Below are 23,365 nucleotides of genomic sequence, written 5' to 3' on the forward strand. Positions count from 1 at the left end.
ACCTACTCATATAGTTAAGAGACTATTTATGTCATTTTCTCCTATTAAGCATTAACCTTCCGACTTTTCAACTTCCCAATTTTTAAAAAATAATATTTTCATTTTTTCTTACTCAAACTCTATTTTTTCCCTAATATTTCGTGCCAACCCATATTTGCATCTTTAAACATTTTCAAGACAGATTTTAAAATTTCATAGACTAAATAATTTTTTAAATTTAATGCTACGAGGGTTCCTTAAGGTTATAATTTAGGGGTACTTAACTTGAAAATTGGGGATAAATATAGACGGCTATAATACTCATTTTCAATTAGTGGGGACCGTAGATGTGAGTTCTAACTCGCATGAGGTAGGGTGTAGCTCACGTGAAATGTTGGCAAAACGGGTGGGCTTACACGTATAATTTATCAAGTTCAAGTGTTTACTTTTTAGGTGAGGTCAAATTTGAGTCATTTTTTTTCAAGTCCCAAGTGGGTCAATGGAAAAAATTATCGATAAGATAAGACGATATATTTTCGATAGACCCTTATTTTTTTTAAAAAGAAGATACTAGAATCAAAAGGTATTGTATTGTCTTAAATTTCATCATCAACATTGTCTATTCTATCACCCATCGAATGTTTTTTTATAGTAAAAATATAAAATACACTAAATATTTTTAGTAAAAATACAACAAATAATATATGATTATTAAGAGATAATGAATATTACAATTATGATTTATTAATTATAATGAATAAACAATGAACATTACCACGAATCATTTAATAAGAAAAAAACATTACCATGAATCATGCATCATACAATATACTTTATTTATAATGAATGTATTATATAAATTCAATAAAAAATATGATACAAAAATTAGTAAAATACAATGATTTTGATGTAATCAAAATTAACCTTCACCAAATCTTAAAAACACCTCTACAAGATAATAATGTTTTATGTATTGACAATATAAATTTAGAAATATGAAAATTAAGTATGTTCAAATTCGAACACTTTAAAACTTTAACAAAACCATAAGCCAATGCTCCCTGTTGAGAATGCAGCTGAAGTCAAAGCAACTTTGAAAGAACAATAAGACAGTAACACCAATAATTGAAAGAAGAAAGAGGATTTCTTTTGAAAGTTTGGCAACTCATAACTTACAAACGTTCTATTAGAATCACATTATGTTTTCTTTCATTTTGAAACATAAGAGGGGGTGGCTAAAACCAACTTCGACTTACGATGCCTTCTTAGATTTATACATTTTGGCACAGAAAATATAGATTACTAAGTTACAGAAGCTAAGTGCTGCCAAAAGCCAGAAGAAATAATCGAGATGCCCACCGTTCAAGTTGTTTGGAATCCATCCAGGTTTGCCACCTTGAGTTGTAATGGACGTTACTACAGTCAGTATGAAAGAGCTCAAGTAATTACCCAAAGCAGTTGTCAGCAGTGACAATGCACTGCACAAGCTACGCATTGCATCAGGTGATTGATCATAAAAGAACTCAAGCTGCCCAATGAAAGTAAATATCTCCGCTGCTCCCAGTATAAAATATTGCGGAATCTGCCAAAAGATACTGAGAGGTACTGCAACGGCTTCATCCACCAAACCAAGCTCTCTTGCAAGTTGTAGGCGCCTGATCTCAACAATAGCAGCAGAAGACATACACAACATTGAAAGGAAAAGTCCAATACCCATTCTCTGTAACTCGGAAAATCCCCTTTCCTTTCCAGTAAACCTCCTTGCAATTGGAACAAGGATCTTATCATAGACTGGGACCCACACAATAACACTAATGGTATCGAAAGTTGAAAGAGATGCTGCAGGAATTTTGAAGGAACCAATGGCAGTGTCCATCACCATCCCTTGCTCCACAAACATTGTAGACATTTGTGCATAAACAGCAGAAAAGACTATACCAGTTGCCCATATCGGGAACATGCGGATCAAAATTTTCAGTTCCTCAACCTGCGTAACAGTACAGAGCCTCCAAGCATTGGAATAGTCCCCAGTATTCAATTCGGTGTCTGAAACTACAGCAGCTTTGTCAAGGCACCTGAAGAAGATAATGTTATGCAGAAGATCCAAAAGCATCCTAACTGAATCCTTGCAGGAAACTGAGGATTGATACTTTGAAAAGCTAAAATAAACCAGGTCTTTGCTTAACCAAATACCAGAAGATAACAAGAACAAGCAAAATTCCAAGAAGTTGCAGCAAGTTCAACATAAGTTGCATGAGATGCAGAGGATTGTGGAAAATTTACTTGGTGCTTCAGCATTACAGCATATATTCATGATTCTGGATTTATGACAATTTTCGGGTAAATCCAATTTATGCACTATAGATTATTGAAAAACTTTAAAGCAGTAACATGATAGAGATGCTCATAGAACTCATTCTTCACACTCAAAGAACTAATTCCACATAATCTCATTCTAAATAATAACATCTGTACCTTAAACATAGTTCAATATTGGATCATCTGAGCATCCAAAAATTATTAGAATGATTTTTCATAATTTTTAGTTTGATCGACAATTCAGTACTTAGTGCATATCAATAACATCGTTAGATAATATTTTTGTTATTGTGATAGAAACATAATAAATTGTTCATGAGCTTTCTTAGAGTTATTGATTTAAAAAACTTGAAGCAGCTTTTTATTTCCCAGTCTTAATGCCTACAAGGTAGAAGGTCCTTTCCTTGTTATTAGACTGATTTGGAAGCAATTTCAACTTCACTGTTAGAAGTAATTTGAAGAGAGAGGCACAAAGTTCGGAAACCCCAAAATCCTCCTCCCACTTCCACCAAAGAAAAGTATCCTAGAACCCGAGAAAGGAATCACAGATCTATAACCATATTCATAGGACACAAAACTTCAATTTCAAACTTAGTAAACTTTCTGTTTCTTTGTTTTTTTTTTAATAACCGAGAAATCTGCCTGTGACCCGCCCTTCGAACCAATCATAGGCTTCTAAACTCGGTGGATAATGGGCCCGCCCCTCTACCCTTCTCCACTTAAATACTGGGCATTGCTTTGCATGGTGTGGGGCTTGAACCTGTGCCTAAGCCACAAATCCTCCACCTTATGTTTCTTTGTTTTTAAACTTAAGAAGTAGTCTGGACTTTCATTTTCAACGTAAGAAATTAATTTGTACCAAGAAAAGTACGAAGTACATCAAAATCCCCAAAGCTCGGAAAAGAATAAAATGTAAAGGACGAGAGACGAATCCCACAACTTATCACGTTCAGAGATTTCTAAGCTTCAGGCTGGAAGGTAAGTGCTGAAGGTGAAGCTTTAAAACATGTAATTACTTGCTTCTATGTGTGGATTACACTGAAAGCTTACTTCTTGTATTATCTTTGAACAATTTCCCTTCAAAACATGACCCCGAGATTCAAGGGCTATTTTCTCTTTATGTCATTCTAAAAAGGAACTCTGATCTCACATTTGTTAAAACATACAAATAAATGAATAGTAATGATACGTCATTCCTGCCAAAAAATATCCAGATTGTTCTTAATTGTCAGAAAAAACTAACTAATAAATTCATTTCTAATATAATTTAATCCAAGAGGGGATTAAAACACTAATTAAAGAAAAATAGACAAACTTGGAAAGAAGAGATCATTCTTAACATGTTCTATTAAGTCACCATATGGAACAAAAGTCCCTTTTTAATTAATCATACAGATTAGGAAATCTAGAAAAATCTTAGAAAGAATCAATACTCTCATTGCATCGCTAACGTGTCCCACAAAGTCGGTATACAATACATAACTTACTCTTCCAAATAATTGAAAAGGGTCACAAAATATAGGAAATGTCGTGAAATCTAGGAGTCAAAGCGGAAAATTCATAGTTGAACTCAAAGTTCTAATTTTCTCTTTCGGAATGGTAATTCAAAGTTAATATTAGTTCAATCAAAATTTAAATATATGTTTGACATCCAAAATTTTAAAATTAATTGTATCTAGAACTCTATCCAACATGAGATAATGCATTTTGGAAGGTAAAATTTATTAACATGTTTGAGGCTCCATGTTTTTATAATACTATAGATCTTATTTTTATGATAGTGGTTGTTAAAACAGGGATAGGAATAAAACTTGCATATAGTATCCTACATGAAAAAGGATTGTAATGTAGTGACTACAAATGAGCTGTTTCCGGCCATATTTTTCGAGAAATTTTCTTTTCCAATCATGTCGCCCAGTCCTTACGACCCTTTTCATCAAGTTTCTTTTGGATTCTGATAACCGGAACCCTATTCTGGTGCCGGCAGTGGACTTTCCTGGCGAGATATGAATTTCTTCTGCTTTCCGGTCTGTTTTCCAGGCCGTTGTTCATTTGATTTTAGATCTCAGGGCACTGCCAGTCTTATATCAGTTTTCCGGTAGCTTTCAAGTCAGATTTCACAAGATGTCTTTCGGATCTGATATGTTTATCCCAAAAACACAGGAATCGGAACTTCAAGCCCTATAATTACTTCTAAATCGTTAATGCTAAGTTCAAACTATTTAGCTTGAGCTTCCTCGGTAGAGTTGTTGTGCAAGGGTCAAGGTGTTCAAGATCACTTAATGAAAAAAGCTAGTTAGATAGGTGACAAGATCAAAGCACAATGGGAGATGATTGATGCTCAAATATGTAGTCTTTTGTGGTGATCTATTGCTTCCAAGTTGACACTGTTCTTTCATCCATCCATACATGCTTTCAGTATGGGAAAAGACACGCGCTTTATATACTAATGACATCTCGTTTTTATGACGTGATATCTTCAATGACAAACTTAAAGAAATAAGAATCGGATATGCCAACTTACTTGGGATAGGAACATTCAGTCATGGAGGAACTTAAGAGCTTAGTGTCAGTCACTATGAACATTGAAAAGCAACAAGTGCAAAGATAGAAACCGTTTCGAGTTCTTACACTTATTGGACTTCCTACTATCCTTGATTCGGTGTGTGATCAAATTTTAGCTAGTCCTACGGTCCCTACAATTGATGAACTATTCTCTAGTTTACTTCGTCTTGCCATGCCTCCCAGTCACACAATGGTTTCATCACTCACCATTGACTGCTCTAATCTAGCATCTCAAACCACAAAAAATCCAACATCTTAGTCCATGGAGAATCGACGAGGAAGAAATCGTTTAGGAAGATCTCTACCTAAGTATAGTTATTACCACAGGCTTGAACACAATCATGACATATGTTAATATTCTACATGGTTGACCACCCAATAATGCTCATATTGCACAGATTGACATTGCATGTAATAAGGGGTTTTCTTTATCTGAAGGGGAATATAATGAATTCCTTCAGAATCGAGAAATTAAGCATCTCCACAAGTAGCCTCGGTTGCTCTGCTTGATACTTTTGTTGCTAGTAATTCTTTTGCTTGTGTTTCACAATCTAGTACACTTAGACCGCGGGCCATGGATTCAGACGCTTCTGATCATATTTTTGGTAAAAGATCACTTTTCTCTAATATTGTTTATTTACAGTCTCTTCCTCTGGTTACTCTAGCCAACAGGATCCAAACAAAACTAAAAGAGTTGGACAAACTAAACCCCTATCTTCTATGACTTTATACTCTATTCTTTATGTACATTTTTTCATTAGTTTATTATGATATTTGGGGTCCTAGTAGAGTCGGTTCAACCTTAGAATTTCGTTATTTCGTTAGTTTCGTTGATGATTATTTCAGATGTACTTGGATTTTCTTAATGAAAGATTATTTTGAGTTTTTTTTCTATATTCATGAGTTTTTGTGCTAAAATACATTATCAATTTGATGTTTCTATTCTTAAATCTAAAGAGATAATGCTTTAGAATATTCTTAAATCAATTTGCCACTTTGATTAACTCTAACGGGTATTTCTTACCTCTTACTTGCAGATGTATCATGCAACTCGACCCAACAACTTAAGTCGACGAGAAGAAATTACCTAGTGTTTCTGCCTTTATTGAAATTTAAACCTGAGATCTCATAGTTCTCCTACCACTCCATATACTACTAGGCTACTACAAATCCCTACAGATTTTAGATGCTAGTATGTTAACTATGGGACAAAATACGTGATTATAATAACCCCCCCCCCCCCCCCCCCCCCCCCAAATACATAAGCAAGGCCACAAGGTGCAAGTGAGGTGCTTGGAAACTGACTAGGTGTTTGCGAAAGTTGGAGCAACAAAAGGACTTAAAAGTATCAAATTAGGACAGCCTACAAGAATTCTCGAGATTCTCTTGCACCGGGGAATGGTTGATATGGACAAGTGCAACAGCCTAAGGGGTCAGTTTGTTGTTGGTTACAGTTATGCAGGGATTAGTGATTTAGGGTTCAGTTATGTAGAGTTTAGTTGTTCCACCTTCTATCCTACATAAAATTATACATAAATTGACTCATAACTTATACATGTTTTAGTTATGTGGGATTGTAAAATTATAACCAAGCACCATACTTGGTGTGCTGAATTTAATACCTAACAAAAGCTCCCAAACATTGTATTAACTATGCTAGCTTTAATACATGAAATAATTCCACTCCTAACCAGCAACCAAACGACCCCCAAGTGCACTATGAGCCAAGACAATAGCAAGGCTAGACCAGAAGCATCCAACAATTGGGCATGACTGGTGCACCGCGAGAAAAGGTGTCCAGTTAAGGTTGGCCACTAGTGCATTCACGCCCCATTGCCATGAGCGTATGACACACCTACCTGCGTATATATATTAGATCCCGCGAGAAAAAGAAATAGCGAACTGGAGAAGAATTTTTGGAGCATTGAAAGGGACACCTTCAACGCCTTTTGTATAGATTTCATTGATTAAATCTAGCATTAACATCAAAATCACATTGGATTCGCTAAAATTCAAAAAATATTCAAGAAGCGCCAAAAATTGGAATTCTAGGGTGGTTTGACTTCAAAGAGGTAATTCCACTAGCCACACTTCGTTTATGATGCTTAAATAAGTATGTAGAAGGTAATTTTGAGTAGCAACCATGGCTGAATTGAAGTATCGGATGAATCTTATGAGTGGGTATCAATGAAGGTTGTCACTTAGTTGGGGAAGAAGGTGAATAGTAATTGTGAATATGAACTGGTTATTGTAGTGATCCAAACAGCTTCAATAATCAATAGTATATCTAATCAAGGGGATAAAATGCTGAATCAAGATTTCACCATTAGTTTACATTTGGGGACTTGGATTACGTAAAGCCTAAGTCCAAAGCCTAGATGTCTTATGTTGAGTTGTAATGGGTATGAATTGAGAGATTTGAATTGTATTCATGTAGAGCTTGTTTGTTTGATAAGTTGAGACTACATCCAAGAAAATTTTAGATATACCTTTCTTGAGTCCTGCAAAAAAGCATGATCCTAAAGATGTATGGAAATGTTTTAGAATGTGTATGTATGTTCGAGGAAGCAAGCGAGCGTGAATTTTCCGTGTTTCTTAAAACTTAAAAGTTATGCCTCAAACTGCAATTCTAAGTATGAAATGATATGATATGAGAGATATTCTGACTTTGACTTTAACTTTGAAGTATGAATGTGTTGGCATCATTATTGTCTTTATAAATGTCATGACTTCCGTACGAGCCTTACGAGAAAACAGAGGAGAAGAGAGTGTAAAGTTAAAATGTACTCCTTGGCAAAAAAGAAAATATTCTCACCTCAGTTCATCAGTGTGCAACAGCTTTCGGCTCCCTTCAATTGCAGAGCTTTTGTCTGGGGTTTCATAAAGTAGTGCACTATCATCGGGGACAGACAAGTTCCATTTGTGGAATGCTGCAACCAAAACCTGGCACATTCTTGTGAGAGGACTTCCCCCAGGCTTCTGAAATCTGTAGAGTGGTGTACCGAAAAAGAAACTTGCAATGGCAATGCCCATGAAAACTGCAGGGATGCCAAACCCAAGGCCCCATCCAGCATTTTCTTGAATCCACACTATCAAACTGCTTGATATCAAAGCTCCAATGTTGATAGAAAAATAGAACCAATTGAAGAAGGATCCCTTTTTAACCCTCTCTTTTGGATCTGTGTCATCAAATTGATCAGCTCCAAATGACGAAACACATGGTTTGATCCCACCAGTACCAAGAGCAATCAGATAGAGACCAAAAAAGAATATGGCATACTGGGCAGGAGATGCTGAAGGGCACACAGAACCCACACATTCAGGGGGCTTAAAAGCAGGAACTGAAGCTGATAGTGTCAACGTGCACATGCCCTTTACAACCAATCAACAACCAAAAAACCATAAAAATAAGAAGTGTAAGTCCAGCGAGCAGATGTAAGAGAAAGAAAGGCTGCAAGAACAGGATATGCCTCTTAATTTATTGTTGCACTAGAGGCTAGAGCAAAGGTAAAATTCCAGTTGCAAAGGGGAGATACGGCAGTACAAAGTTAGTATATCGGTTTTCATGACAAGACATGTATCTGCTGTCTCACTTGAACTTGCTATATTAGTCGTAAAGATGAGACCTTTAATCACAAGATTTCTAAAAGGCACTGAGAATATAGCTACTATATTTGCTCCTTATAACATTCTTATGTTTTACCCCAACTTTAGTTTGTCTAAAACTTGGAAAATATGACACACTTCACAAAGTTGTTATAAGTTCCACATAACGAAGTTGATAGCTAATTTAAACCAGTATTAGAAGGAAAAGTAGATCTCTTTGGATCTGTCATCAAAGGCAATTGGCACTTAAGCAGTTTGTTGGGAAAGTGGCTCTACCTTCCTCAAAGTTGCAACAACAATACATAAACCTGAAACCACAGTTGCACCCACCAACTATAAAAGAAATGAAAAAGGTTAAATATGCATCACTTCTTTTTATAGTTAATATGTCACTAGGCAGCATGCTGGAGTGAATAATATACTCCAAACCAATAGAATACGCAGGCTACTTTTTTTCCAGAGAAAGGTGCTTACAACTACCTTACAGTGCAGAAAAAGGTGCTTGTAAGTTCTCCAAAGCCTCTTTACAGAGGAAGCATCTAGAGGCTAATGTTTTTCCTTATCTTCTTCTCTCTTTCCTTTTTATTTTGGGGTGGGGGAGATGAAATACTCTCTGCTGTTACAGATAGGACAACGAAAAGCATCTCCAGATATCCAAAGTTCCCTTTGATATCATTCTATTGTCTATTCTAATGTTCCAGATAAGAATGATAAACTAGATGAAACATAATAAATTTCAAAGTGTAAATTCCTTTTGCTTGTTGTGAGAAATATAGGAAAAGAATATTATTGAATTGTTGTTGTGTACATTATTACATTGAGGCCCTATTTATAGACCCTAGAATACAATCCTTTACCAAGTAGGATACTATTTAGTATTCCTATTTCTATTTCTATTACTATTCCTATTCTAATAGGATTGTATAAACCTATTCCTATTCTAATAGAGTTGTATAAACATATTCTTATTCTAATAGGATTGTATAAACCTATTCCTATTCTAACACTCCCCCTCAAGCTAGTGCATACAATTCATGTACCTAGCTTGTTACAAATGTAATTAACACGAGGACTGATGAGGGGCTTGGTGAAATCTGCAAGTTGATCACTCGACTTCACAAAATTGACAATCAATCTCAATGTGCTTGGTCTTCTCATGAAATACTGAATTTGATGCATAATGCCGATAAAACACAGAGTGATAAAATTACAGTGTTGGAACTTTCCAAACCAAACTTGCAAAGACTGTTTCAGACCATAGAGTGACTTACGTAATCAACATACAAGGCTACTAAACTCCCCCTGAGCAACAAAATTAGGTGGTTGCTCCATATAGACTTCTTCACAATGCAACGGTCGTAAGTGCTCAAAATCTAGTGTAAAGTATATGGTTCATGTTGGAATCACTAGACGAGTTGATATCAGACAAGTCACCGAAAAACTAGCCAGAACATGCTCATATGCCGGAGTATTAGATTTGATGGCTAAAAGTGGTCACAATCTAAGAAATAAAATTATATGGGTAGAGTCGGAATGATGTCACAACCCAACTAGAAAATATAAATTATATAGGATAGTTTGAATTTATGGAACGACCCCATTGAAAAAGAGAAATAATATGGGTAGGGTCAGAATGTTGGCACGACCCTACTGAAAAAGAAACGGGTAGGGTTGGAATGATGGCACAACCCTACGCAAATCAGATTTGAGGAGTCACCGGAAAGACGAATGGAACTATGCAAATCAAATCTGAGGAGTCACTGAAAAGACACATGATGCTATGCAACTCAGATATGAGAAAATAGTTCGAAAAAATCCACGGTACTACACAAATTAAATATGAAAAGTAGTCCGAAAAGATGCACGGTGCTACACAAATAAGATATGCAAAAAAGGTAGTCACCGGAAGGATGTCACGGTGCTACACAAATTATATATGAAAAAGTAGTCACTGGAATGATGACACAGTGCTACACAAAAAAGTAGACACCAGAATGATGGCACGGTGCTACAAAAATTAAATATGAAAAAGTAGTCACCGGAATGATAGCACGGTGCTACACAAATTAGATATAAGAAAATAGTCACTGGATAGATACACGGTGACCCAACTTTTGTTAACATAATCATTGGCCAGACGGGCAGCATCTATGGGTGCCACCCGCCGGCAGCGGAAGCTCTTTAATTCTCTACCAAGTTCGTAGAGGCTCTGATACCATGTGAGAAATATAGGAAAAGAATATTATTGAATTGTTGTTGTGTACATTATTACATTGAGACCCTATTTATAGACCCTAGAATACAATCCTCTAGTAGGATACTATTTAGTATTCCTATTTCTATTTCTATTACTATTCCTATTCTAATAGGATTGTATAAACCTATTCCTATTCTAATAGAATTGTATAAACATATTCTTATTCTAATAGGATTGTATAAACCTATTCCTATTCTAACACTTGTCATCTAAATGTCTATATAAGATTCAGTAAAAAGTTGATGACCAGCTTGCACCACAACTTCTGTTCCACCTAAGAAGAAAAAGATTCACCAAGATCGAGCACTGTGGGGAAGGTGCAGGCCCACAACGCCATTAACCAACCTGCTTTACTGAGCTTCCTAATTAATCTAAAGATGACCAATACAATTTCAGCGATTTATGAGAAAACATCAAAGTTAAGTTTTGGCGTTCTCCATGGAATGAAAACAAAAGAAATATCAGTAGATTGAAGTTAGTTATGTTAAGAGAAACTCTCCAGTAGGAAAGGGAAAATGACAAAATATGAATATGCAAGTCACAAGAAGAAATTTTATATCATCTCAAAAGTTTAGTACTTTTTGTAAAATGAAGGTGAGATATTTACGATGAAGTAGATAGTCGAGAAGGTAGCAATCGTCCAATATCTTCCCCAGTATGCATCTGCCAGTACAGCCCCAATTAGGGGTGTTATGTAACAAGTGCCTTGCCAAGTAGTGACATTTCTAGCAGCTGATACATTTCCCTCGTGTAACTTTCTAGTAAGATAGGTAACAAGATTAGCAGCAATGCCATAGTACGCCAAACGTTCACAACATTCATTACCTGAGACCAAAGTCAGCAACCAAATCAATTATACCATAAAGCAGAGTGAATAACTAACTATGCCAAAACAGGGAAAAGGAGAAAGAAGGAAACAAAAGAAAAAGGGAAATCTGAGTCTAACATACCAAGAATAAAGGGGCACGCTCTCCAGTTCCCTGTCTCACTCTTTAAAACAGGATTACCCTTTATATCAACAGAACCATCCCTAGTATAGAGACCACTACTCTCATCCTGCAAATAGGAATTTTTTTAGGAATCCCTCAACAAAACTAACTTGCAGGGATTCACATTTCTTATGGTAAAATAACTTGCAAGGAAGTACATTTGCATCTAATTATCATCTTCTACATTAAAAAGGAATGACAGATTCTATTCTTTAAGATGTGAAATAGCCAGAATATTTACACATACCCAACTTAATTTTGTAAGCCAAGGATCCATATAAAAAAGAGTACAGGATAAAAAAAATTCCCCTCGACTATGCGAAATAGAACAATTATGCCCTTCGTTAAAAAAGTGTTACACTTCTACCCCAGCCGTTATCAAAGTCTAGGGCCATTTTTTACCCTTTTTTCATTTACCGCCCAACCCCTTTTTACCTCCCTCCTCTTCTACTACCCCACCCTCTCCAAAAAAATAGTATTGAAAGTCCCCCATCTTTGGTCTGTGAGAAATATATACGAAAAATATTATTGAATTGTGTATCTAAATAGTTACATTGAGACCCTATTTATAGACACTACATTGGAATCCTTTTCCAACTAGGATTCCTATTCTTATTCCTATTCCTATTCCTATTCTTATTTCTATTCTAAGTAGGAAATACTTATTTCTATTCTAACACTCCCCCTCAAGCTGGTGCATACAAATCATATGTACCTAGCTTGTTACAGATGTAATTAATACGAGGACATGTGAGGGACTTGGTGAAGATATCTGCAAGCTGATCATTTGACTTCACAAATTTCGTAACAATATCTCCCGAGAGTATCTTTTCTCTGACAAAGTGACAGTCAATCTCAATGTGCTTAGTCCTTTCATGAAACACTGGATTTGATGCGATATGAAGAGCCGCTTGATTATCACACACAAGTTCCATCTTATCAACTTTGCCAAATTTTAGTTCTCCCAGCAACTGTTTGATCCAAACTAGCTCACAAGTTGCTGTCGCCATTGCTCGATATTCTGATTCTGCACTAGATCGAGCAACCACATTCTGTTTCTTGCTCTTCCACGACACCAAATTACCTCCTACTAAAACACAATATCCGGATGTCGAACGTCTGTCAGAGGGTGATCCTGCCCAATCAGCGTCTGTATATCCAATGATATGCTCATGGCCTTGATCCTCAAAGAGTAGTCCTTTACCGGGAGCTGACTTTATTTATCGCAGAATACGAACAACTGCTTCCCAATGACTATCACAAGGGGAAGTCATAAACTGACTTACAACACTCACAGGAAAAGAGATGTCAGGTCTAGTCACTGTAAGATAATTCAACTTTCCAACAAGTCGTCTATACCTTTCAGGATTACTAAGTGGCTCCCCCTGTCCTGGAAGAAGTTTAACATTCGGATCCATAGGAGTGTCAACAGGTCTACATCCCATCATCCCTGTCTCCTCAAGAATGTCTAAGGCATACTTGCGCTGAGAAATAACAATACCTGATCTAGACTGAGCAACCTCAATACCTAGAAAATACTTCAATCTGCCAAGGTCTTTAGTTTGGAAGTGCTTAAAGAGATGTTGCTTCAAATCGGTGATACCATCTTGATCATTACCGGTGATAACAATATCATCAACGTAAACAACCAAATAGATACATCGACTTGGTGCAGAATGCCGATAAAACACAGAGTGATCAGCTCCACTACGAGTCATGCCAAACTCCTGAATTACTGTGCTGAACTTCCCGAACCAAGCTCGAGGAGACTGTTTTAGACCATAGAGTGACCTGCGCAATCGACATACAAGGCTACTAGACTCCCCCTGAGCAACAAAACCAGGTGGTTGCTCCATATAGACTTCTTCCTCAAGATCACCATGCAGAAAAGCATTCTTAATGTCCAACTGATGAAGAGGCCAATGACGAACGGCAGCCATAGATAGAAAAAGACGAACAGATGCAATTTTAGCCACAGGAGCGAAAGTGTCACTATAATCTAGCCCAAATATCTGAGTATACCCTTTGGCAACAAGGCGAGCCTTAAGTCGATCAACCTGACCGTCTGGACCAATTTTGACTGCATAAACCCAACGACAACCAACAGTAGATTTACCTGCAGGAAGGGAGACAAGCTCCCAAGTACCACTCTTATGTAAAGCAGACATCTCATCAACCATAGCCTGCCTCCATCCAGAATGAGAAAGTGCTTCACCTGTAGTCTTAGGAATGGAAATAGAGGACAAAGACGACACAAATGCATAATGGGGTGATGATAGACGATGATAACTTAAGAAGGTATAATGTGGGTTAGTATTTCGAGTGGATCGTATACCTTTTTGAAGTGCAAGCGGTTGGCTAGGAGGAGGCAAGTCCGCAGTAGGAGCAGGGTCTGGCGCATGACATGAATCATCTGGGACTAGGGTTGGACGTGGACGGCGATGATAAGTTAGTAGTGGTGGCACTACAACTGGAGATGTAGAAGTAACCGTAGATTCCACAAAGGTTGGCACAGGTAAAACCTGAGGTATGGGTAAGACCATAGAGACATCAGGATGATCAGAAGATGTATAGTAAGGCTGAGACTCAAAAAATGTAACATCAGCAGACATAAGGTATCGATGAAGATCATGTGAATAACAACGATACCCTTTTTGGACTCGAGAGTAACCAAGAAAGACACATTTGAGGGCACGAGGAGCTAATTTATCTTTTCCTGGGGCTAAGTTATGAACGAAGCATGTGCTCCCAAAGACACGAGGAGGGATAGGATAGAGATGTGACTGAGGAAACAGTATGGAATGGGGAACCTGATTCTGAATAGAAGAAGAGGGCATTCTATTTATCAAATAACAAGACGTAAGAACTGCATCTCCCCAAAAACGCAATGGAACATTGGATTCAAGGAGAAGAGTACGAGCGGTCTCAATAAGATGCCGATTTTTTCTTTCAGCTACACCATTTTGTTGAGGGGTGTATGGACAAGTAGTCTGGTGAATAATGCCTTGGTGAGTCATAAACTCCCGAAATTGGGAGGATAAGTATTCTAAGGCATTATCACTACGAAAAGTACGAATAGAAACACCAAACTGATTTTGTATTTTAGCAAAGAAACTTTTGAAAATAGAAAATAACTCAGAACGATCTTTCATTAAGAAAACCCAAGTACATTTTGAATAATCATCAATGAAACTAACAAAATAACGAAATCCTAAGGTGGAACTGACTCTACTAGGACCCCAAAAATATCAGAATGAACTAATGAAAAAATAGACTCTGAACGACCCTCAGTACTACGAGAAAACGTAGCACGAGTGTGTTTCCCAAGTTGACACGACTCACAATCTAATGTGGATAAACTAGACAAACTAGGCACCATCTTTTGCAGTTTGGATAGACTCGGATGTCCCAAACGTTTGTGAATTAAATCTGGGGAATCTGTAATGGAGCATGCTGCTAAGGAATTTGAAGAGGTAAGATAGTAAAGGCCTTGTGATTCATGTCCTGTTCCAATCATCTGTCCCGTACTGCGGTCCTGCATGAGAAAAAAATCATCGAAAAAAGTTATGCTACAATGTAGGGCTTTCGTCAAACGACTAACAGATGCTAGATTAAAAGGAGAACCAGGGACATAAAGAACAGAGTCTAGGGTGACAGAAGATAGGGGTTTGGCTTTTCCAACCCCTTTTGGTTTGGTTTGGATCCCATTGGCTAAAGTAATAGCTGGAAGAGATTGTGAATAAACAATATCGGATAAAAGTGATTTATTACCAGAGATATGATCAGAAGCCCCAGAGTCCATGACCCATGTTCCAAGAGTACTAGATTGCGACACACAAGCAAAAGAATTACCCGCAACAGAGACATCAGGTTGTGCAACCGAAACTACTTGTGGAGACGTTTGCTTATTTGCACGATACTGAAGGAACTCAACATATTCTGTCTGAGCAATATGAGCATTATTGGATGGTTGATTAGGTTGAGCACCATATGCTACTGGTGGAGATGTCTGTTTACTTGCGCGATTTCGAAGGAACTCATTATATTCCTTTAGAACAATAGGATCATAACTGGGTGGTGGACCATGCAAAATATAACATATATCACGAGTGTGTCCAGGCTTATGACAATGACTACACTTGGATCGAGGTTTCCCAAAACGCCCTCCTCCTCGCCGATTCTCCATAGATTGATATGTACGCTTTTCAAAGGTTTGAGATGCAAGAATAGATGAGTCAACAGTGGGTGATGAAACTACCTTGTGACTGGGAGGTGCCGCAAGACGAAGGAGACGAGAGAATAATTCATCGATTGTAGGAACTGTAGGGCTAGCTAAAATCTGATCACGTACAGAATCATGATCAGGAGGAAGTCCAGCAAGAGTAAGAACTAGAAACAATGTTTGTCTGTGTTCTTGTTGTTTTTCCACATTCGTAGTAACTGGCATTAATGTGTCAAATTCCTCCATGACTGCCTGTACCTGTCCTAAGTAAGTAGACATATCGGATTCTTGTTTCTTTAAGTTGGTCAATCGAGATATCACATCATAGAATCGAGATATGTCATTAGTGTATAAAGCACGAGCCTTTTCCCAAACTGTATAACACGTCTGGAATGGGCGAAACAAGGGCATCAACTTGAAATCAATAGAACGCCATAGGAGACTACATAATTGAGCATCTACTTTCTCCCATTGTGCTTTGGCTTTTGCATCTTCCTCACTAGTCTTTGCCTTTACATCTACCTCATAAGCCTTGTTCGTTAAGTGATCTTGGACACCTTGACCCTTGCACCACAACTCAACCGAGGAAGCCCAAGATAAATAGTTTGAACTTCCCAATAAAAGTTCTGAAGTGATTATAGGGCTAGAACTTCCAATCCCCATATTTTTGGAACCAAAAACATCACACCCAAAAGACATTATGCTAAATTTGTCTCGGAAAATTCAAATCTCGAAGAAAAGTCGCCGGAAACTGCCTGGAAATAGCTGGAACTCTAATTCCGGCGATCGGATCTGGTCAAAAACAGTATGGGCCTGGTCAGATTGGCTGGACGACCCCAACTGTCAAAAAAATCTCAAAAAAATATGATCAGAAAAGCCCTCACGCGCCGGCGCGTGAGACAGATCTCGCCGGAAACTGCCACCTCCGATAGGCGCGTGAGAGCGCGTGGGGTGGTGTTTTCCGGTGGTTTTGGCTGGGGTTTGGTCGCGGGGGCTTTCCGAGCCTCGTGGTGGTGTTGGTTTTCGCACAACACCCACAGAAAGAAAAAAGTATAACAAAATCAGACCCAACAGTCACCGGAAATTGACATAGACATACGGTGACTTGTTTGTTCTCACCAATGCTCTGATACCATGTGAGAAATATATACGAAAAATATTATTGAATTGTGTATCTAAATAGTTACATTGAGACCCTATTTATAGACACTACATTGGAATCCTTTTCCAACTAGGATTCCTATTCTTATTCCTATTCCTATTCCTATTCTTATTTCTATTCTAAGTAGGAAATACTTATTTCTATTCTAACATGGTCCTTCTTCTGTATTAGTTCAGGGGTCATTTTATGGTATAGTTTGGACTTTGGTGTATAAATCACGTATCTACTTCTATTATTAGTATACAAATAACTCTCAAATATAGTTGTAGTAAATAATTTGTTTATGTGAGAGAAATTGAACTCAACTATATAAGTCATTGTATTATTGTACTAATAAAAAAAAGAAAAGGAAATGATCATAGCAGTTTCGGATATAGCAAATGGAGGTCCGTTTAGAAATTCCTACACTTTCAACTAACTAATCTTAAATGAGAAGGGTTTTGTTACTTTTTCATTTACATTCATAGAAGAAAAAAAATTATATTACTATTATTTGGATACCACATAGGTGATAGGACTAAACATAATACCTGAAGTGCAAGTTCATTGACGCAACGCATGAGGTGAAGGTGAAAGTAAGGATGGATGCACTAGTCAAACCCAAGAGAGAAAGTTTCAAGTATCTTGGGTCCATAATCCACAGAGATGGGGAGATTGATGATGGTGTCGCACACAGTTTGGAGTTGGGTGGGTAATATGGAGGCTCACCTCTGGGGTACTATGTAACAAGAATGTATTGCCAAGGCTTAAAGGTAAATTCTATAGGATGGTGGCTAGACCAACATTGTTGTACGGGGCAGAGTGTTGGCCAGTCAAGAACACCCATATCCAGAAGATAAAGGTAGAAGAGATGAGGATCCTTAGATGGATGTGTGAACATACTAGGAGAAATATGTTTAGGAATGTTGTTGTATTGGGCAAGGTGAGAGTGGCCTCACCGGCAGAAAAGATGAGGGAAATGAAACTAAGGTTCAGGCATGTGAAGAAAAGGTGCGAGGATGTGCCAGTGAGGTGTGAAAGGTTGGTTGTAGCATGAGTTAGGAGAGGTGGAGGTAGTTGGAAAAAGAACTAGGGGAGGTGATTAGACAAGGCATGGAAACACTTCAGTTGACTGAGGACATGACTTTAGCTAGGAAGTTATGGAGGTCGAGGTAAATTATCGCATAGTTTTTTTATTCTTCAATGTGTATCTACATTTGTTGTTGCACTTGTTTTGTATCTTGCTATTTTGTTGTCTGACTTTTCTCATATTCCTGTCAGATACGTTTCTTTTGAGTCGAGGGTCTATCAAAACAAGTTTTCTACCCCAAAAGGTAGGGAACTATTTTACTTCTCTCCTCTACCCGACAACAAATATTGTTCGGTTGTTCCAACTAAAAGATTCCCTACAATTTGAGAGAGCAACTATTCCAAAAATTTGATATGGATAAATCAAGTAAAGAACGTTATATGAGGATAAAATTCATAACTGAGTTAGAATTAAAGTTTTATTCACTAGTGGCATAACATAAGAAAAAAAAGAATTTACCTGTTCAATTTAAATTGATGTACTCTGACATGTACCCATCCTCTTTTAGAGGTTACCCATACTTAAGTGTCACTTAATCACCTTCAGTTAGATTTAGATGGTCTGTTTGTAAAGGAAAAAAGGGTTCAATTTAGAACAATGGTCTAAATATTTCCTTTAGACACTGTCGGTAGCCCATTAGGGCAAATCGAGCCACTTTGTTGACTGCAGGGGTAGGAATGAGACACTTGTTTAACGGAGAAAAAATTTGCTCAACTGTGGGAATTTTTTACCCTTTACCCAAAGATTAAAGATCAATGAAACTAAAGGGGCCTCCCTTAACTTTTTTTCACCTCTTTTTTGTAACACTCCTCCCTTCTCCTGCCCATTCCTCATTTCATATTTTGTACATTTACCAAACTTCACAGATCAATGAAGCAGTGACTGAATTTGGAGAAAAGATGTGACAGATTATTTTTCATCACAAAGCATTATAGAAACTCGGGTTCGACTAGTATAGATTCTAGCTAACTTTAAGAACATTTAATGCTTCTCCGAGGAAAAGGTTAAATGAAGCTGGTGACAACATATCAATGTCATAGATGGATCTTTTACTTTTACTGTCGACTTTTATCAACCATGGGTCCTATTTTACATTTTTTTTTCCTGGGGAATAGTGATTTTCACTGTTTGAGGGAAGAAACTTACTTGATAATGATTAATTACAAGTATAATATCATCTCGGTTGGTTCAAAATACTCCTGCACTATTTCAACTGCCTAGATCAGGACTTTCACTTGTGAATTTAAGCATTAGACAGTAATGAGCATTTGTTCTATTTAATTTTCTACTCAATTCCACTTTTCCGAATAGTAGGATCAAAGCATTCGTGTATTTTGGCCTGTTTTCACAACAAGCTACAATAAACCTGGAAAAGCCATGGTCTTATCTCATCTTTCGTTAGAGAAGTTGAATAATTAACAACACTATCTACGTCATAACGCTAAGGAACGTTATAATTTCTGCCTCGATCAGCAACTTGTACATACCCAACAATATAAAACACACTAACAATGATGAAAAGCTTGTAGCTAGGAAGGTAAAGAGTCTAACTAGCAAAAATATTGTATTATATTAACAAACAAATACCCAGCAGAGTTAGCTTTGTACAGTATGGTATTCCTGCTCAAAGGGGAAAAAAGATGTATCAAACACAAATTTTCCCCTTATATTTCATCTGAACACCAATAAAAGTATATGCAATAGAGATAAAACAGTTAGCCCCAAATAATTAGATTTCAAATTATGTATTCAATAAAGAGAGAAATTAGAACCTCAAGAAGGCCACCATCTTCAAGAAGAGGTATTTCATCTGTTTGACTACCCATATGCAAAGCTTCAAATTGATGGATCTCACTCTTCACGTTATCTTATACTCAAAATTCAGATTTTTCAAAGGAAAATTAGCACAAGATCAAAAACGGGTAAACCTGTAGAGAGAGGTAACTTCTACAGACGTGGAATACTTGTACTTGAAAAGAAATTTTCACGTACTTTAGATGACCCGCTATTTTTATATTTTAATTTTAATTTTAATTTCTAAAAAGAATTTTATTGGTATAAAAAAGTACTCTCACCGTTCCATATTAATTAAATTGTTAAGGTGTTTCATACTCTTTAAAAAAAGTAGATTAAGACATAAATTGAACGTAATTTTTCACTTTTACCCTTATTAATTATTGTCAAATTTATTAAAGTCATCGCATTGAAAATCCAAATGAAGGGTAAAATTGGAAGAACACTCTAAAAGTAGTCTTGAAAACTAAACAATTAAGTTAATTTGAAAAATGAAAAATGCCTCAAAAATTCAATTAATATGGAATGGAGGGAGTAGTATAATCCAATTTTGGTTATGCACAAATAAATACTTAAATTTACATAAAATTGAACAAGTAGACACATAAATTATACGTGATATATCACATATAAGATACCAAATAAGATGCAAATTGTCATATAGAATGTTTACGTAGTTATTTATTTTTATATAAATTTAAATATTTACTTAAGCACATTCAAAATTAAAGAGCATAAACGTGTGTTAAGGAACATATTTATGAACAAGAGGTGGTATCCTCACTTTAAACTGTTAGGGGTCGTTTGGTTTGAATTCAAGTTATGATGAGATTAATTATGATGGGATTAGTTATGATGAGATAAGTCATGATGAGATTATTTTTTATTGAATGTTTGGTTTGTTATATTCAAAATAATAAATTTTAAGAACAATTTATTTGTTTACAAAAATGTCCTTCATGAATATAAAAAGTGATGTAACAAAAGGGTTGAAAGAGACATTTTTGTCATTTACCTATTTTATCCCGGGATTACTATATCACCCAAGGAGAGGAATAACTTATCTCGATATTAATTATTAATCTCAAGATAAGTTATCCCGAACTTGCCAATCAAACAACAAATTAAGTGGTACTATAATTTAATCTCAAGACTATTTGGTATTATCCTTCACACCAAACGACTCCTTAACATTATAAATTTAAGTCAACAAGGAACCAAAAAAAGTGGAAGTTCCTAGGAACGGATTAAAAAATATAAATTATTTTAATTTTTTAAACTATTTACCCAATTAATAATACATAAATTATAAGACGTGCCTTCTAAACTAGGAATTTCTAAAAAGTTGGATAAGGCTGTAGTGACATATTATTGGAAGATGTGCAACTAAAACTTTGGTCAGTAATGGTAGGCCTAACTTGTCGCTAACTACCCCTTTAACTTGTCTTATTTACACAGCACGCCATCTCCTTTGTATTTTAGGAAAAAGTACACAAAATACTTGAAACCTAAGTTAATTACCCGTTTTTGCTCTGATTGGACTTTTAGAAACAATTTCATAAATATACTAATAGCCATATTTTTATTAATATAAAAAAAAAAAGTCTAAAATTAGTAATACAACAACAAATATTATTTTCAACAAAACTATAAGTAGTTATTAATATAAAAAATAGTCTAAAATTAGCAATACAACAACAAACATTATTTTCAACAAAACTATAAATAGTGTATACTCGTGTATAGGTAATGTATAATTGTATATTAGAGATGTATATACATTTATATACATTGTTGATACAATAAAGTATACTCTGCAGATCGATTTTTTCAATCTCACCCAACTCAAATCTCCTTTAAACAATCTCAAAATTTAGATATAAGCTCCTCTTGATTTTTCAATTCTTTTAATATACTATTCACTCAAAACGATTCACGTTTGCAATAAATTTAACTCGTGATTTATTTGTTAATTATGCACGATATGAGAACTTCCGTGAATCAACAAACTTTTATAGAACTGATTTCCATGATAATCAATTTCTGTACATTTCATTGAAAGACAATCTCAAGAAGCTAGCTATCACTAAATAAGCAAAAACTATCATTGTTTTTATATGCTTTGTGCAACACAACCATAGGTGAATTCCATGGAATAACTCATTTGCAAACTTACTGAAAACAAACCACATATGTTGTGAATTAACTACTAAATTTTGGGATTATTGAAGTCATATTTAAAATTTACAAAGAGGATAGGCATCCTAAAAAATCAAAATCCCACCAACAATGGCCGAACGTAGATCACTCAATGAACTAATAAATTTGCTAAATTTGACAACTATAATGACCGAGTGGTCATTTTGAGTAGTAAACTATGGCCAAATTTGGATAGTAAATTTAATGAATGGTCATTCCTTTTAATTTTCCCAATTAATTATAGAGCTATCCGCACCGCCCAAACTAATTGCTGACAATATATATCCTTCCCCCTTAGCGTGCCACATAGTTTCAACCGCTCAATCCTTCCCTTTTTCCCCTTAGTTGGCTTGCCCATAGGTCTCCTTTCCCCTTTAATTTTAGGTATTTCTTTTCCACACTTGTCCAAATTTAAATAGATTTTGAAACTGAAACACCTATTAACTTCTCTTCTACATCAAGCAACTACTCTCATTAACGGTGTATAACTATTTCTCTTTCTTCTTGACATTTTTGAAGAGTTTGCTCAATTTGGGACATGCATCTATTGGTTGGCCAAGGGTCGAGACTCCATACATAGCTTGTATAGGTGCGATCTTATTATGTTATCCTTTATCTCTTATGTTATATGGGTTTAGGGTCTTCATATTCATACTTGTCGGCTTACTTTATCTTCTTACATATATACTATCTATCTTTTAATTATTGTGAAAACCTTATTTGGGGTTCTGTTTGTGTGTGTTTATTTCCCCGTTGATGATTTATTTTAGTAATGTATCGGATTGATGTTGGGCTTTGATGCTTACCTTCTTATTATTAAAAGGGGAGGGTTTAATAAAGGAGCTGAAAGCCACTTGACTGTAAGGAGAGGAGGTCAATAAAAAAAAGAGATGTTAATTAATCAAAGGTCCAACTGATCACCACGCCTGTATTGTAAAATATGCAGTTAGGAATAATCCAGCCAAAGTAATAGGAATTAGGCCTAACACGATTTCAAATAGAAAAACTTCAACACTTCTATTTTGGGATTTGTGATTAAGTGGCTCCCTTTATAATTGGGACATGTGGCTTTGTTATGATCATGCAGTTGGACTGGTGAATTTCGTTTCTTGCCATCTTTATTGTGCGTTTTTGCTATAGTTGGCTTTTATTTTGATTATTGTCAATCCTTACTTAGTAGATGACTAGACTAGTATACCTGGTT

The 23,365-nt window shown here is 36.2% G+C and overlaps 1 protein-coding gene across 1 annotated transcript; it reads right to left on the reverse strand.

Annotated features, from left to right (window-relative positions):
* Positions 1-1,124: 1,124 nt before the first annotated feature.
* On the reverse strand, positions 1,125-20,126 carry LOC125840910 (protein NRT1/ PTR FAMILY 8.3-like). The gene is made up of 5 exons (XM_049519890.1): positions 19,941-20,126; positions 11,677-11,782; positions 11,334-11,551; positions 7,679-8,235; positions 1,125-2,054 (listed from the first exon to the last, which is right to left on the reverse strand). The coding sequence occupies exons 1-5, from the start codon at positions 19,992-19,994 to the stop codon at positions 1,232-1,234; spliced, it is 1,758 nt and encodes a 585-aa protein (XP_049375847.1). The 5' UTR covers positions 19,995-20,126; the 3' UTR covers positions 1,125-1,231.
* Positions 20,127-23,365: the final 3,239 nt, after the last annotated feature.

This window comes from Solanum verrucosum, unplaced genomic scaffold (assembly GCF_900185275.1).
Source record: "Solanum verrucosum unplaced genomic scaffold, falcon-dt-bn FXZP01000194.1, whole genome shotgun sequence".
In the NCBI taxonomy this organism is placed as follows: domain Eukaryota; kingdom Viridiplantae; phylum Streptophyta; class Magnoliopsida; order Solanales; family Solanaceae; genus Solanum; species Solanum verrucosum.

Excerpts from the sequence above, each read along its gene's own strand:
- LOC125840910 (XM_049519890.1), bottom strand. The coding sequence starts at position 19,994 with ATGGGTAGTCAAACAGATGAAATACCTCTTCTTGAAGATGGTGGCCTT. Across the intron at positions 11,783-19,940 it reads AAGATGGTGGCCTTCTTGAG|GATGAGAGTAGTGGTCTCTA; the intron begins GTTCTAATTTCT and ends TCCTATTTGCAG. Across the intron at positions 11,552-11,676 it reads AGCGTGCCCCTTTATTCTTG|GTAATGAATGTTGTGAACGT; the intron begins GTATGTTAGACT and ends CTTTGGTCTCAG.